This window comes from Solanum stenotomum, chromosome 10 (genome assembly GCF_019186545.1).
Source record: "Solanum stenotomum isolate F172 chromosome 10, ASM1918654v1, whole genome shotgun sequence".
NCBI lineage: Eukaryota > Viridiplantae > Streptophyta > Magnoliopsida > Solanales > Solanaceae > Solanum > Solanum stenotomum.
This window is the reverse complement of record NC_064291.1, coordinates 2833818-2847323: the sequence shown is the minus strand read 5'-3', so window position 1 is coordinate 2847323 and position 13506 is coordinate 2833818. Positions and strand designations below refer to the sequence as shown.

The 13506-nt window shown below is 38.2% G+C and overlaps 1 protein-coding gene across 6 annotated transcripts; it reads right to left on the bottom strand.

Annotated features, from left to right (window-relative positions):
• LOC125842604 (trans-Golgi network-localized SYP41-interacting protein 1) lies at nucleotides 1–12084 on the bottom strand. Of its 6 annotated transcripts, none has more exons than XM_049521902.1 (9): nucleotides 11667–12084; nucleotides 11326–11571; nucleotides 5921–11253; nucleotides 3693–4473; nucleotides 2910–3595; nucleotides 1799–1934; nucleotides 975–1056; nucleotides 772–885; nucleotides 1–440 (listed from the first exon to the last, which is right to left on the bottom strand). In XM_049521902.1, exons 1-8 carry the CDS (start codon nucleotides 11851–11853, stop codon nucleotides 783–785), a joined length of 7554 nt encoding a protein of 2517 aa, XP_049377859.1. In that variant the 5' UTR covers nucleotides 11854–12084; the 3' UTR covers nucleotides 1–440; nucleotides 772–782. The 6 variants fall into 6 exon arrangements, with proteins under 6 accessions (XP_049377859.1, XP_049377860.1, XP_049377862.1 ...); XM_049521903.1 differs by having other exon boundaries at nucleotides 11326–11560; nucleotides 11671–12084; XM_049521905.1 differs by having other exon boundaries at nucleotides 11326–11560; nucleotides 11680–12084.
• Between the last annotated feature and the right edge of the window lie 1422 nt (nucleotides 12085–13506).

Genomic DNA, 13506 nt, shown 5'->3' with positions numbered 1-13506 from the left:
TAGATCAACCATAATTTCACATTTTTATGTGTATGTGGCTACACCTAAACCCCAAAATTTAATAGACAAAAAGCAATGTGGTAGTACAAGTACCACTTACACATTTCTTATTGAGAATCAGTAACAAATGGGTACTATTAAAAAATTTACACATCTTTTGACTGTGATCTTCACTAAACTAATTTCCCATCAATGTGCCCAGTTCCCTACTGCTATGAAATATCATATTTAGATTTTGCCTATATATGAGTGTGCAACCAAGAACGTGATTTCACAAAAAAACAGAACAAATCACGAATTCCTTGGTCGAGCAAAATAATGAAGTGATCAACCACAATCTAGTCAAAACTAACTTGGATGATTTACAGAAGATTGTGAAGACAGCCATATCTTGCCCGTGACTCCACAATTAATCACAGTGAGAAAATCAGACAACAGACCTGCAGAATACGGAGACAATCAGCAAAACTGTATTTCATTACTCAATAAGAAATAAAGACCTGTGAAACATTCAAAATTCATGTGTACGATGAAGAGAATAATTAAACAAGGCATTCCAAGATTCCTGAAAATCCATTCTCTTACAAATATGGAGGAAGGATCAACAGTTCAAGTGTGTGTATCACAGATAAAACAATTAGGATCTTATCATCAATTCATTTAGGTAACTTAATTCTCTGCATACAGAAAGAAGAAATATGTAAGGAAATTCAGTACTTGGATCAAAGTAGAGCAGATAACGAGAGGGGAGACGACAAAAAAAAATCTGACCTGTTCTGCTCTCATACTACAAATGTCGCAAGAAGAGCATGCAACACAACCCAATAGATGATCACACTAAGCCGTAGAACAGGCTGCCGCATTAGTGTCCGATCACAGGATACCCTAGTAGTGTTTCAAACACAATATTGTTTTAGTTAGATAACAACATTTCAGATGCATACAAAAATGAAAGCAGGAGATGAAATTTGTACCATAGACCATCTATCATGTCGGTTATGGGTCTTGTAAACCGTGGGACGATTCTTGATGTCGTCATTGACTTGAAACCATGAGCTGAGAGGAAAGAAAGGTGTTATCAGCAGTTCAAACATGTGAATACAAACCAAACCATAAGGAGAAGAAGACAAGAAGACTGCGTAAATGAATGTAGCCAAGACACAAAACATGTCATTAACAGAAAACTCCACAACTGCATACCTAGCTCAAAATATGACCTCATATACAGATGTAAAAAGAATCAAATACCCTTCCTCTTCCTATACCCTGTGCCCTACCACCCCGAAGAAAAAACAAAGTAAAGAGGGAAGAAAGGACTCTTATATTTCCTAACCAACCATTGAAGTGTTCTCTTAAAACCATAATGCCTTTCTAAGATTATATATCACCACAAAAACAGAATCTACCACACAGCAAGAATGAGTATAAACCAAAAACAAAAAAAAAAAAAGGAAAAGAAAAAAGACAAAATTGACAAGGCATGAAACCCCACAAGGTTAGAGAAAGAAGTGAAACCATCGAGGTTAGTTTTTTAGGGTTGAAACTATCGAGGTTATATAAGAGCAAAAAAATGTTATCGGCAATATATGTTTGAAAACCTTCATGCACTATGTTACATCCCTAACAAAACCACATCCACAATCACAGTGAAAGGAAGCTCAATCTCAAACCATTTGACATTATTATAAACATTGGACTCTACTCACAACATATGACCGGGAAACAAGACAATAGAATACAGTAAACATGCTTAACAATCATAAAGATTCAAAATAAACTAGCAATAGGAAGTCATTACCCTTATCATCATCTTCATCATCTAGTTTCCCACTATCAGGATCCACATCTATAGCAACAGCTACTTGGTCATTATTAGTTTTTCGCAAACTGCGAACTTGAGATGCAACAGTTCCAGGCACTACCCTTTTGTTGGCCTGCATTGAAATTCAGAAGGAAGTAATGCCAAGAAGTATAGCCCCAGGAACATGAGGATATTTCAGAGATAAGATACAAAGAACTTTCAGTGCAAATCCATAGCATGTAATTGTCATATTCCAATTCAAACTAGGTTTTGTATACCAAGTACACTCTTAGTCTTACTACAGGTCTATAGCTTGGTGATCCTATTTTTCTTTTAAGTAGGAGGCAGTTCTAGTGTTTTTCTTCAGAACTCAAACTTTAGCGACATCGGCACAAAGTACATATACTTTGAACAGAATGATGGGCAGACTCTATATGTGTCCTCAGAAATTCATTTATTAGCGTACATCCTTCACATGTTCTTTTTTTTTTTGATAATGTGCATCCTTCACATGTTCTTCCAACTAAGGTGGATGATGGTAGTCTGTTTAGTTACTATGAAGGATCATTGGCAGAGTCCATTCATATTAGTAGTTGTAGTATTGATCTTGTAATTTCTTGGCCTTCGATTTCTGTAACTACCTGTTGTTTCTTGTACCACAATTATCATATTGTTTTGTTATAGTTTTTGTTTTGTTGCTATTGGTTGTTTTTATGATTATCTATTGTTTCTTGTACTTCCGTTACTCCTTTTTGGTTTTTGGGACTGCTTTGAACTATTTTTCCTTAAGTCGAGGGTCTATTGAAAACAATTTTTCTATCCTTAAGGTAGGGGTAAGGTCTGTGTACACTGTACTTCTCTAGACCCCACTTGATGGGACTACATTGGGTATGATGTTATTGTTGTACTACATGAAAAAAAGTGGATCAGCAATTAAGCATATTTAAATTTTGGAAAACAAAATATGCAGAAAGCAAATAAATATCTCAATATGCTACACTTCAATTGGCTGATATGTAACATTATCAATGATAAAGCAGTCGAGGCACCATGATGGAAACAACAAATAAAATTTAATGAATAGAACTAAATAAATGAAATGACATACCATTGGCTCTATCTCTATAATCTCTGATGAAGAATTTGCTAGTTGCCCCATGCCACTAGCACCTCGAAGCATGGTTAATTGAGATTCCTTGTCACGCAAAGAGTTCTCAAGAAATTCTTCTTTCCTCACCAGCTGTTCTACTTTATCTTTCTCTACTTTCAACATCAAATCTCTTGTCTGTGCCAGTGCACGCAGGTCCTCCACCTCAGATATTACAGCCACCACCTGTTTCTCTAACATTTCTTTATAATCATGAATCTGGTTAACTTTTGCATCATCATAATCCATATCATGAGCCTGGACTCGAGAAATCATCTTGTCTACCCATGCCAAAAAGTCATGGATTTCATCACTATCTCTTTTGCTACTCATCTGAGCAGAAGCTATTGCATCATTAGTGCATCTTGTAACTTCTTGCCTCAAGAAAGAAATCTCTGTATCTCGCTCTTGTAATTGTGACTGAAGATTCTCAACCTCAGACAGAAGGCTTTCAGATAGTTGATGAAGTTCATCAAATTTGCTTACTGTAACAGAAAGCTTCTTCATGGTCTTTCCACGGGAAACTTCAAGGTTCTCCATATCTTTATTTTTTTGAAGCAAGAGTCTCTCCATTTCCTCAATCTTGTTTGTTTTGTCTTCCATTTGGGCCTCCTCCTCCTCAAGTGCTTGCATCAGTGCTTCGTTTTCTATTGTAATACGAAATATAACTTCTACCAAGTTAGAGTTCAGATAAAAGCTAATAACAACAAAAAGATTTTAAGTTCAAAACTTCGATAAAATCACCTTGTTCCTTTGCCTCTAGCATGTCTTCAAGTGATTTAACTCTTAACTGTAAGTCAGCAGAGTTAGATTCCTGATCTTGCAGTTCTTTTATCCTGTGTGTCAGAGAATCTTGTTCCTTCTCCATCAGTTTCACCTTCCTGTGTAAATCATCCATCTGAGATTTTGCTATCTGAAGCTCTTGTAAATAACTCTTTGAAATAGATTCAGCTTCCTTAATCTGACTAACAAGTTCTGCACATATTTTCTCTCTCTGAACATCTTTGTCCTGAAGTTCTTTCTGCAGACTTGCTATAGCAGCTTTCATATCCCTTTGACCAAATTCAGTGATATCATTTTGCACACTCATAATATCTTTCACAGCCATGAATAATTTCTCTATTACTGACCTAATACCTTCCTCAGTAAACCGGTCAGTCATCTCAGCCAAATCATGTCCTTCAGCTAAACTTTGATACACAGAATTGATTTTGGGAGCCCCAGAAGCTAAGCTGCTTCCAACCAATTGGGATTTTCTGCTTTCAATTTCCATGACCAAAGTGGTACAAGCTTCATAAAGCATAGCATTGTATCTTTGCACCATAAGCAATTCTGCATCTTTCTCCTTTTGAATAGATTCTAACCGCATCAGGTCTGTCTTCAATGAATTTGAGTGCTGCTTGTCGTGGGATATTTCTTCATGTATGGTTTTTAATATTTCAGATAAACGAGCAGCTTCTTCATGCAATAAATGTGAGTGCCTGTTTAACTTTTGGTTGATAGAACCAATTTCTTTCCCAAAAACCTGCAGCAAGTACACAAACATTCTTACTTTAATGGTCCTTTCAATTCTCCATCTCAGAATTTCTGGGAGAATCTATAGAATGGAATTGTCCTAAATGATTTTCAGATTAGAAAGGGCAGTAAACTGACATTGTGTTGGGTGATTTGGCACACTCTGAAAGACTTCGGGATTTTGGATACTGTAGGTGCGTTAGGTCCGAGGAGGTTGTACGGGCTANTTTTGGCTGGTATGTTGTTTATATATTTTTCCTGTCTCTTAGATTTGTTGTTCTTGAGCTGAGGGTCTCCTNCCCAAAAACCTGCAGCAAGTACACAAACATTCTTACTTTAATGGTCCTTTCAATTCTCCATCTCAGAAATTCTGGGAGAATCTATAGAATGGAATTGTCATAAATGAATTTCAGATTAGAAAGGGCAGTAAACTGACAAATTGTTTGACACAAAAAGTTGGAAAAGATCCGAGACTAACGTATCTTTTGAAAATGGCAGATGAGGATGAAAAATGCAGTAGCAAATTTCAATTTTATGTAAACAGTAATTCAACTCAAACAATGTAAACAGCAATTCAAGGCAGAAGTAACTAAAAGACAAAAGAAAGCAGCCGAATGGAAGCAGGAAGCATGTAATAGAGAGCGGTCATTTGACTATTACAAGATAGGAAGGGAACTCAAAAAAATTTACGTCAAGAGACAATTACACTGAAAAATTCCTAGTCCTAATCTAGTAAAGAACCAATGAGAACTGGTACAGTGTATTTCAACAGGTTTGACACTAACAGGATTTACTAAAATATGTCTGGTAATTTTCCCTGACATATGGTAAATCAATTGCAGGAGAGATAAACAAATTTCGTGCGACATGAAAAAAATGAATTTCCTGCTCCCCTCCCCCCAAAGAAGAAAAAAAATCCTCTTTCCTCCACCAGACTTTCTGAAAATCAACTACCTTGTTTTTATTTTGAGAAGTTGAAAAGCAACTACCTCAGCAATTTTCAAATATTGAAGCATGTCCTACAATGTATATCATTCCCACCCCAGAATCAACATCAAGAGGAAATCTACCTTTATCAACCTTAATAAGATCATCAAAGTTCTTGATTATTAGATGCCACATCATTGAATAAACTAGGTTAAAAGGCTGATTGGGATATCTTTTTGAAAAGGATTTTTCTTTTTTTGTGAAGGACTGATTGGGAACTCATAAAATGCAAAGAAAAACTAAAAAACATAGAAATGACTATGAAAAAAATTCAAGTCAACTCCACAACCCAAGCAGAAAAAAATCAGCCGTAGAGCAAAAGGGCAGAAGAAAAAAGTAATCTGTTTTCTTGATGATCCTGTCACCGTTTTCACAAAACACTACGAAGATGATAGAATTGGAAGTTCACAACCCAAAGATATTTATAAGCATTAAGAAAAGTAACATGAAATGACATAAAACTACGGTACCTTGTTTTCTGGTTCCGCAAAGGTAAGGCCACTTGAATCAGCCACAAGTAGAGGAAAGTGATTTTGATCAGTTGGTTCTTGGCAAACTTTCATACTAGAACCAAGATGGTGCATAGTCTCCAAATCCTTGGATAAAACATCAGTGAGCAAACGGTCAACAACATAGAGATCCTTCCCTAGCTGATCCACACCAGATTTTAGCATCGTAATTTCAGCTAATTGGCTCTTTCTTTCTTCTGAGTGAACGGAAGATAACTTTTCTAAACGTGCAAGAGCTTCATGTTTAGCAACTTCAGCAGATTCTTTTTGCTTGGACAGTCCAGAGAGTTCACTCAGAGACTTTGCTAGCTCCTCTTGGAGGCCATCATTTCTTTCTTGCACCTCATTTAACTCGGCAAGAAGTAGCTCAGCTGCTCTTTTAGATTTCTTTGTTTCATGTTCAGAAGATGCAAGAGCTGATTGCAAATCATGGCATAATTGCCCAACTCTTTTTAGCTTCTCAACTGGATTATCGATGTTAGAGCCAACATTAACTTCATCCAGGGTACACAAAATCATGCTCAAGGTGTACTCTTTTTCTTCCAACTGATCTCTCAGGATTGAACACTCAGATTCTATTGTCTTTATCCTCTCAGGGTATACAGATAAATCTTTTATCCTTCCTTCATAGTCTGAAATAGCATTTTCCTGCAATCTGATCTCGGACTTTAAGCGCTCAACTTCACCATTCAGTTCTTCAATTGATTGCTTCAGGCTGTCCCGATGCTGCACCAATGACTTACCTTTCCTAACTGCAACATTCAATTTTTCTCTTAAAGAAGATGACTTCTGTTCCTCTTGATTGAGTAGATGTTGCAGTTCTTTATTTCTGATACCCAATTCTTCCAGTTCACGAACCAATGATTGATTTTTCAACGCAATACTCTCCTTTTCCTCCTTCAATGACAACAAGTCGCTTAAAGCATCCTCCAATTTTCTGTTGAGGGCACCTCCATCTGCATCTTCATCGCAACTGACATTACTTTCTCTCTTTTCTTCATGAGAGAGATCAGCCCCTTTACCAACATGCTCAAGAGGAGTTGTATCAGACTCAGTAGGTTTCCCCAAAGAAAGTGTGGTATACTTATCTATAAGCTTCCTTATTAGCTGCTCCAAAGATTCAGTGCTACCAGAGCTAAATAACACATCATCTGCTTCAGAAGTCCAAAGGAAATCTTTGATCACATCTTCCAATCTTCTTATTTCACCTTCAAGATGATGAATACGCTCCTCTGCTCCAAGCATTTCATTCAGTTTCTTCTGCAAGTCACCTACTCTGCTCTGCAAGTCATCATTACTCGTTTCGGATTGGGCAGCCTTCCTTGACATTTCCTCGAAATCAAAGTTCAGAGACTCCAAACTCTTCAAAAGTAACTCTTTCTCACTGACAATCAATTGATATGCATTTTCAAGCTCAGATATTTTTCTATTTGACTCTTCAAGTTCAGCACTCGTTGATGCAAATAATGATTCAGAATTATCATACTTTTGTTGGAGTGAGTTGTACTGGTTTTCAGCTTCTGAAACAGCAAGCACTAACCAACCAATCCGATCTTCTGGCTCCAGAGATCTTAAGTGTGAAGGCATGTCTATCCTGTCCAAAATCTCTTCCCATTTCTGAACAAGGTTGTTTCTTTCCATCAAGGATTGTTCAAGCATCTCATTTTGTTCTGCCAACCCATAAAACTTGCCCTGGAGCTCCTCAAATCTTATTTTAAGGTCTTCGGAAGAACCCATGTTTGGCTGTGATGCCTCTTTCCATCCATCACCAAGGGCATATCCTGCATCAGAGTATGATCCTCCAATAGTGCTCTTGTGATCCCAATCAGTCAAAGGTAAAGAGTTCCCAGCAACTGACTTCGCCAACCAATCAACTTTATCAATGATATCCTTTGAATGGAAATGATCCGGAAGCTCCAAATCTTCTAAAATCTCCTCTATTTTCTGAAGAATGGCGTCTTTGAGATAGAATGTCTCCCTTAGTGCAGTAGCAGAGTTGCGAATGTACGAGAGCTCAGATTCCAAAGCTTCCGTGCGCTCACCTGCCTCCGAATAGGTCTTGAGTTTCATTTCTACTTCCTGAAGCCTTGCATCTTTCAACTGTAACTCCTCAGAGCATTTCTGCAGTTCAGAAGATGTGTCTGCAAGAGACTGTTTAAGACTGTCACGCTGCACAATCAGACCTTTGCCTTTGGTTACTGCTATGCCAAGCTTCTCTCTTAGAGATGACACCCGTTGCTCAGACTGTTCAAATTCAGTAACTTTCTCTTGATATTGAGAACCAATAGATACAACATCCTCCTCAACTCTCTTCAAACTTTCCCTAAGGACTACAACTTCATTTTCACATTGAACAAGTAATGAGCTCAAGTGATCCATTTGTCCTTGCAAATCAATCACTTGTGCTTCCTTGGAAGCACATTCCTCCCTGGACAACCTCACATCTTCAGTTGCCCCTTTATATTTCTGAACAAGGAGAGAGGTCAGGGACTCTAGACATGATACTGGCTCATTAATGTTGATTTCAAAGCTATCTAGAGAAATGACTCCCTCAACCACTTGAACCACCCTTAAAATAGAATCTGATCCAAGGGATCTTTTGCTCAGTTCTTCAAAATCTTTTGTCCTGGCAGTCAACTCAGATTTCAGCTTTTCATTTGCAGACTCAACTTGTGTTTTTTCATCAAGAAACCTTTGCAACTGCTCCAGTAGGGAATCAAAAGCACCAGGATGAGAAAGATCTACAGATTTCTTGGGATCGTCAACTTCATCTTCTTGTAGATTCCCTGGCATTTCAGTCACAAGTTTCTTGAGGTTACCATAAATCTTATATAAAAGACTGACAGACTTTTCATTTTCAACTTGCAAAAAGTCTAACTTCTCGTTGGCTTCACGGGAGGTACTCAACATTGACTCATGGCGAGCAGCTTCAACTTGACCCTGCAATGCCTCAATCACATTGATAGCAGCATCAATAGATGCAGCAGTATGACTACTTAAGTTTATGCACCCTGGATCATGGTCTACTCTTGAAGGCAAAGAGGAGCCAACGGACTCAACAGATAAATCTAGCCTCCGCAGTGTCTGAAAAATCTGATCAATTGTAGAGTTCCATTCTTCTTGGAGTATTAATCCTCTGTCAGAAACTTCCTTGTAAAGACCTTCTACCTGATTAGAGATGCAAGAGCCCATTTCTTTGCAGCTTTCACGCATTTCACCCAGCTGGTTCTGCAAAATAGGAAGTTTTTCCTGAATGCTACTAAGATTCTCCCTTAACCGACTGTTCTCAGCTTTTGTAGCGACTTCTTGCTTGTGCAAAGCTTCATTAAGGACCATAAGCTCTCCCTCCCTTTTTTTAGCATTCCAGAAACATCCCCCTAAACTTTCATTGAAAACCATTAGCTCAATGTTTGCTCCTCCCAAAATGTCAATGTATTCATTCAGAGACTCGCATTTGGCCCTCAGTTCTTCAGCAGCAACCTCAGTGGCTGTTTTACTACTCTTCTCTCCTTCGAGAAATTGGTAGCCATTGCCAGCTGCCAGCACCAAATCTTTCAGCAACGCCCTTAATGTTTTTGTTAGCCCTTGAATCAGCACATAAGGATCTGCATCTGTTCGATTTTCAGACGACTGGAACTCCTCTGGTTGGTGCTCGTCATCATGGTCTTTTGACTCAAAAGCTTGAATAAGTTTTGACACACCAGGTGAAACAGCTTTACCAGACGACCTACTCATAGAAATTAACTGAGAGTGCACCTCTTCAATTGCATTATCAAGCTTTTCAAGTACTCTATCTGCCTCCTCCATGTGTCTATTCATAACTCCAAACCAATTTGAACCATCATCATCAATTAGATTTTCTGGTGCAAAGTTAGAGTGGCAAGAACCTTCAAGTTGATGCCCAGCTTCTTCCTTAGATTGATATGCAAAGCTACTTTGTTTAGGTGACTCTGTTTTCATCGTTTCAGACAACTCCAATCTTCTCTTCAAATGCATGTTCTCCTCAGTCAGATGTTCAATACGCAGACTTGCGTCTTTCAGGTCATATTCCACCTTATTGCACGAGTTCTTGTATTCTGCCAACTGAAATGACTGTTTCTCAGTTTCACTGAGAAGACACTTCTTCTGCTCCTCAAGCACATTTCTCTCTTCCATCACCGAGGTCAAGTGCCCCTTTGCTTCAGCCACTTCCGTCTGCAGAGCTTCAATTAGAGACTTAGACTCCAAAAACTCTGATCCTAGTTTCTCAGTTTCACTGAGCAAAGACTTATTCTCCTCTTGAAGCTGGCTCTTTGCTTCAGTTACAGATATCAAACTCTCATTTATGTTCTTGTTCTCAACCTGAAGAGCTTCGACAACATTTTTGTAGTCCGACAATTGAGCAAACAGATTCTCGTTCTCACTGACTAGGTGTTCCTTCTCTCCGTGAAGTTTCATTTTCTCCTCACTCAAAGAAGTGAAGTTCTGCGATAAATCTTCATTATCCAACTGCAATGATCCGAACAACGCTTTAGACTGTGCTAGATCTGTTCCCAATTTCTTATTCTCAAGAACAAGATTCTCCTTCTCCTCCAAAAGCTTTTTATTCTCTTCAGACAACAAATTAAGGCTTCCTATTAAGCTCTCATTTCGAACCTGTAAAGTTGCTACCAAATTCCGGCAGTCGACCATCTCTGAAGACAAACTTGCATTTTCACCAAGTGATATTTCCAATTTAGTCTGCAACTCATTTATTCTATCAGAAAATTCTCCAACCTCACTTTTAGAAATGCGAAGCTGCTTTTGGAGGTCATCCCTTTCAGATACAATCAATTGAAATTCAGATCTTGATTGTGCAAGCTGATCAGCGAGGACATCATTCTTCTCTCCAAGTTCAGACGATGAAGCTTTGGCCGCAGATATTAGATCAGTCAACTTATGATGTTGACGGCTGAGTTCCATCTGAATTTCTGACTCTTCAGATAGCTGCAAACAAGATACATCTTTTGCAAGACTTGCAAGGTATAGCTGTTCTTTGAGCTTCTCAAAAACGTCAAAAAGTTTTAGAGAAGGTGCATTTGGAGCTGAGTCTCTGCACGTGAGCAAGAACTTAAAGTCATCTTCATTAAGGTCTCTGACCACCTCCGCCAGCTGACACAAGCTAATATAACTTGCATCTGACCTAGATGAGATGTTCACCATCTTATTCTCCGCAGAATTCTCAGAAACAATATTGCTGGAGTCAGAAATTTGAACCTCAGAAGCTAGTTTTTCTTCCATGCGTGAACCAGAAACTGCATCTTCCATCTGATGACCTACCATTTGAGAACTTATTAAAGAGAGTTCATCCATTTCAGATAAAGAGTAAACAGTATTTAGTTGCCTACCCCTGTCCTCAGCTATTTCAGCATTCTGAGTTGCTAAAACAGTTGATGGAACATTGTTTGGCTCGCTGAGTTGAATGTCTTCGGCTTTTATCTCTTCCTTGCCCTCATCTCCCACTAGAGTGGCGGTCTGGCTAATAGAAGTCTCACTTGGTTCGTTCAAAGGAAGCTTCTTGTCTCCTTCAATCTCTACCTCACTGCTTGAATCACCTTTCTTCGAACCTGCATTATGTGATTCCTGCATTGTCCCTACCCAGCAACAATGAGACTTTCATTATAGGCAAATATGTACAATTGGATAGATGACATGCCAAGGGCATGGATGTCAAGAGAGAAGGCACAACCTACATCTGTTACCTGCTCCTGCACATGCAGCCTTTCCACTTCTACTTGGTGAGCAACTGCTTCATCAGCACCGGAATAAGATGAAAATTCAACAGGCACATCTGTTGCAGAACTTATAGTGGACACATCAGAAGCAATAATTCCTGGAGCTTCCAAATGATCATCCTTTACATCCTCATTTACCATTTTGGCATTAGCATGTTCAGAAATTGAAGATGAATCAACAATAACCTGATCACCAGAATCTGAATTCAATGCAGCTTCAAGTTCCCCAGCATCCTCTTTTACCAGCTTGCCACTGGCTGGTGTTATTTCAACTGTGTCAACATTGTTCGACTCATCAAGAGGAGTTTCGGCATGTTTTTTGGTGAGAGACTCCGAGGAAGGAGGAGTACCATCACCTCTCTGAAGTGGTTTTTCTCCATCAGGAACTTGGTCTGATTTTGCCGTCACATCAACAAGATCTGGTGTAGCATCACCAGCAGATCTACTGGCTTTACTTGATTTACCACCTTTACCGTCTTTCTTCTGTCGGAATTGTTGAAGCTGGTAAACCAAAAAATATCACATTTAATCAGAATAAAACGAGATAGGCTTATTTTACTTAAGAGATCATACCAGACATAAAGAAAGTCATCCATACATCTCCAGTGAAATCTTTATAATCTGAGTTTCCTCTAATACTAGCAGAGACACAAGATACGAGTCTCACAAGTCCTATACAACATTGAGTTACACATGAACATATGAAATCTTCCAAAACGAGATTTTTTTTTTGTTGAATAATTTACATGCACGCATATCCATACAGAGACCATAAATAATTCATCAAATCGTGTCGATAACTAAAAAGAACATACAACACAAACTTTTCTAAAAAACTGGTACATTGAGAACATGTTGGACACCATCAAAAAGTGTTGGATGTTTTTTTTTTTTTTAAAAAACACAATACGCTGAAGGATGGAAAGCATGAACCAAATGTTTGATGAAAACAGGTTGTTGGTTGGGAAGAAGACCAGTGCTGAGGCAATGGTGGCCAAAGTAAAGAAGACAACCTCAACAAGAAGAAGAAATATACTGTGACGTGGTGAAACAAGAATAGTTTTGCATGCAAAGCTGAGGGTTACAGTGACACACAAGGATTAAAGCATCACGGAATATTCCGTGTTGGTGCGATGTTTTGGGGATTTTAACGCTTTTACACTCTAACTATATAAGCTTCAACCCTACTATGTATCAGGGAATTTTATAGTTATAAGCACTCGCTGGATAGAATGAGAATATTAGGATGAACATAATCAAGATTGAGATTCTTCAAAACTTAAAATTAAGGGGTTTTTTTCGATCAATGAAACTCGAAAGTAAGATTTAGACTTGAACCTTATGAGATTGGGTTGAGTTACATCATGAGTGTTCCTAACGTCGAGATTAACTCACAATTAGAGTTGGGTTTAGCAAAGATTAAGGGAAAACGGCAGAATTTAAGGGTAATCCTATATTATTGTTCCTAATGATCAAACCCCCAATTCTCTGGTAATGTCAATTAATTGTAGAGATTATCACATTAATAGTGCAGTTAGAAGTAAAAAAGAGTTTTAAGAGCTTTGAAGTTGATAACCCTACTTATAGACTAATTTTCATTCTTGCATAAGCATGAGGTATATAACACTTTCACTAAAGTATTGTGCTTGAAAAACATGCTGGACGGTCTTAAATTTTCTTTTTTATTAATTTGCCAAAACGGGGATCTTAATACCTATGGTAGAACGTGGTCATTAATCCGAGCAGATGCTCCAGTAATACTCGTGGAGAAAGAATTGTACTTAATTAATGTAA

Excerpts from the sequence above, each read along its gene's own strand:
- LOC125842604 (XM_049521902.1), bottom strand. The coding sequence starts at position 11,853 with ATGGTAAATGAGGATGTAAAGGATGATCATTTGGAAGCTCCAGGAATT. Across the intron at positions 4,474-5,920 it reads TTGCGGAACCAGAAAACAAG|GTTTTTGGGAAAGAAATTGG; the intron begins GTACCGTAGTTT and ends TACTTGCTGCAG. Across the intron at positions 886-974 it reads GACATGATAGATGGTCTATG|GGTATCCTGTGATCGGACAC; the intron begins GTACAAATTTCA and ends AAACACTACTAG.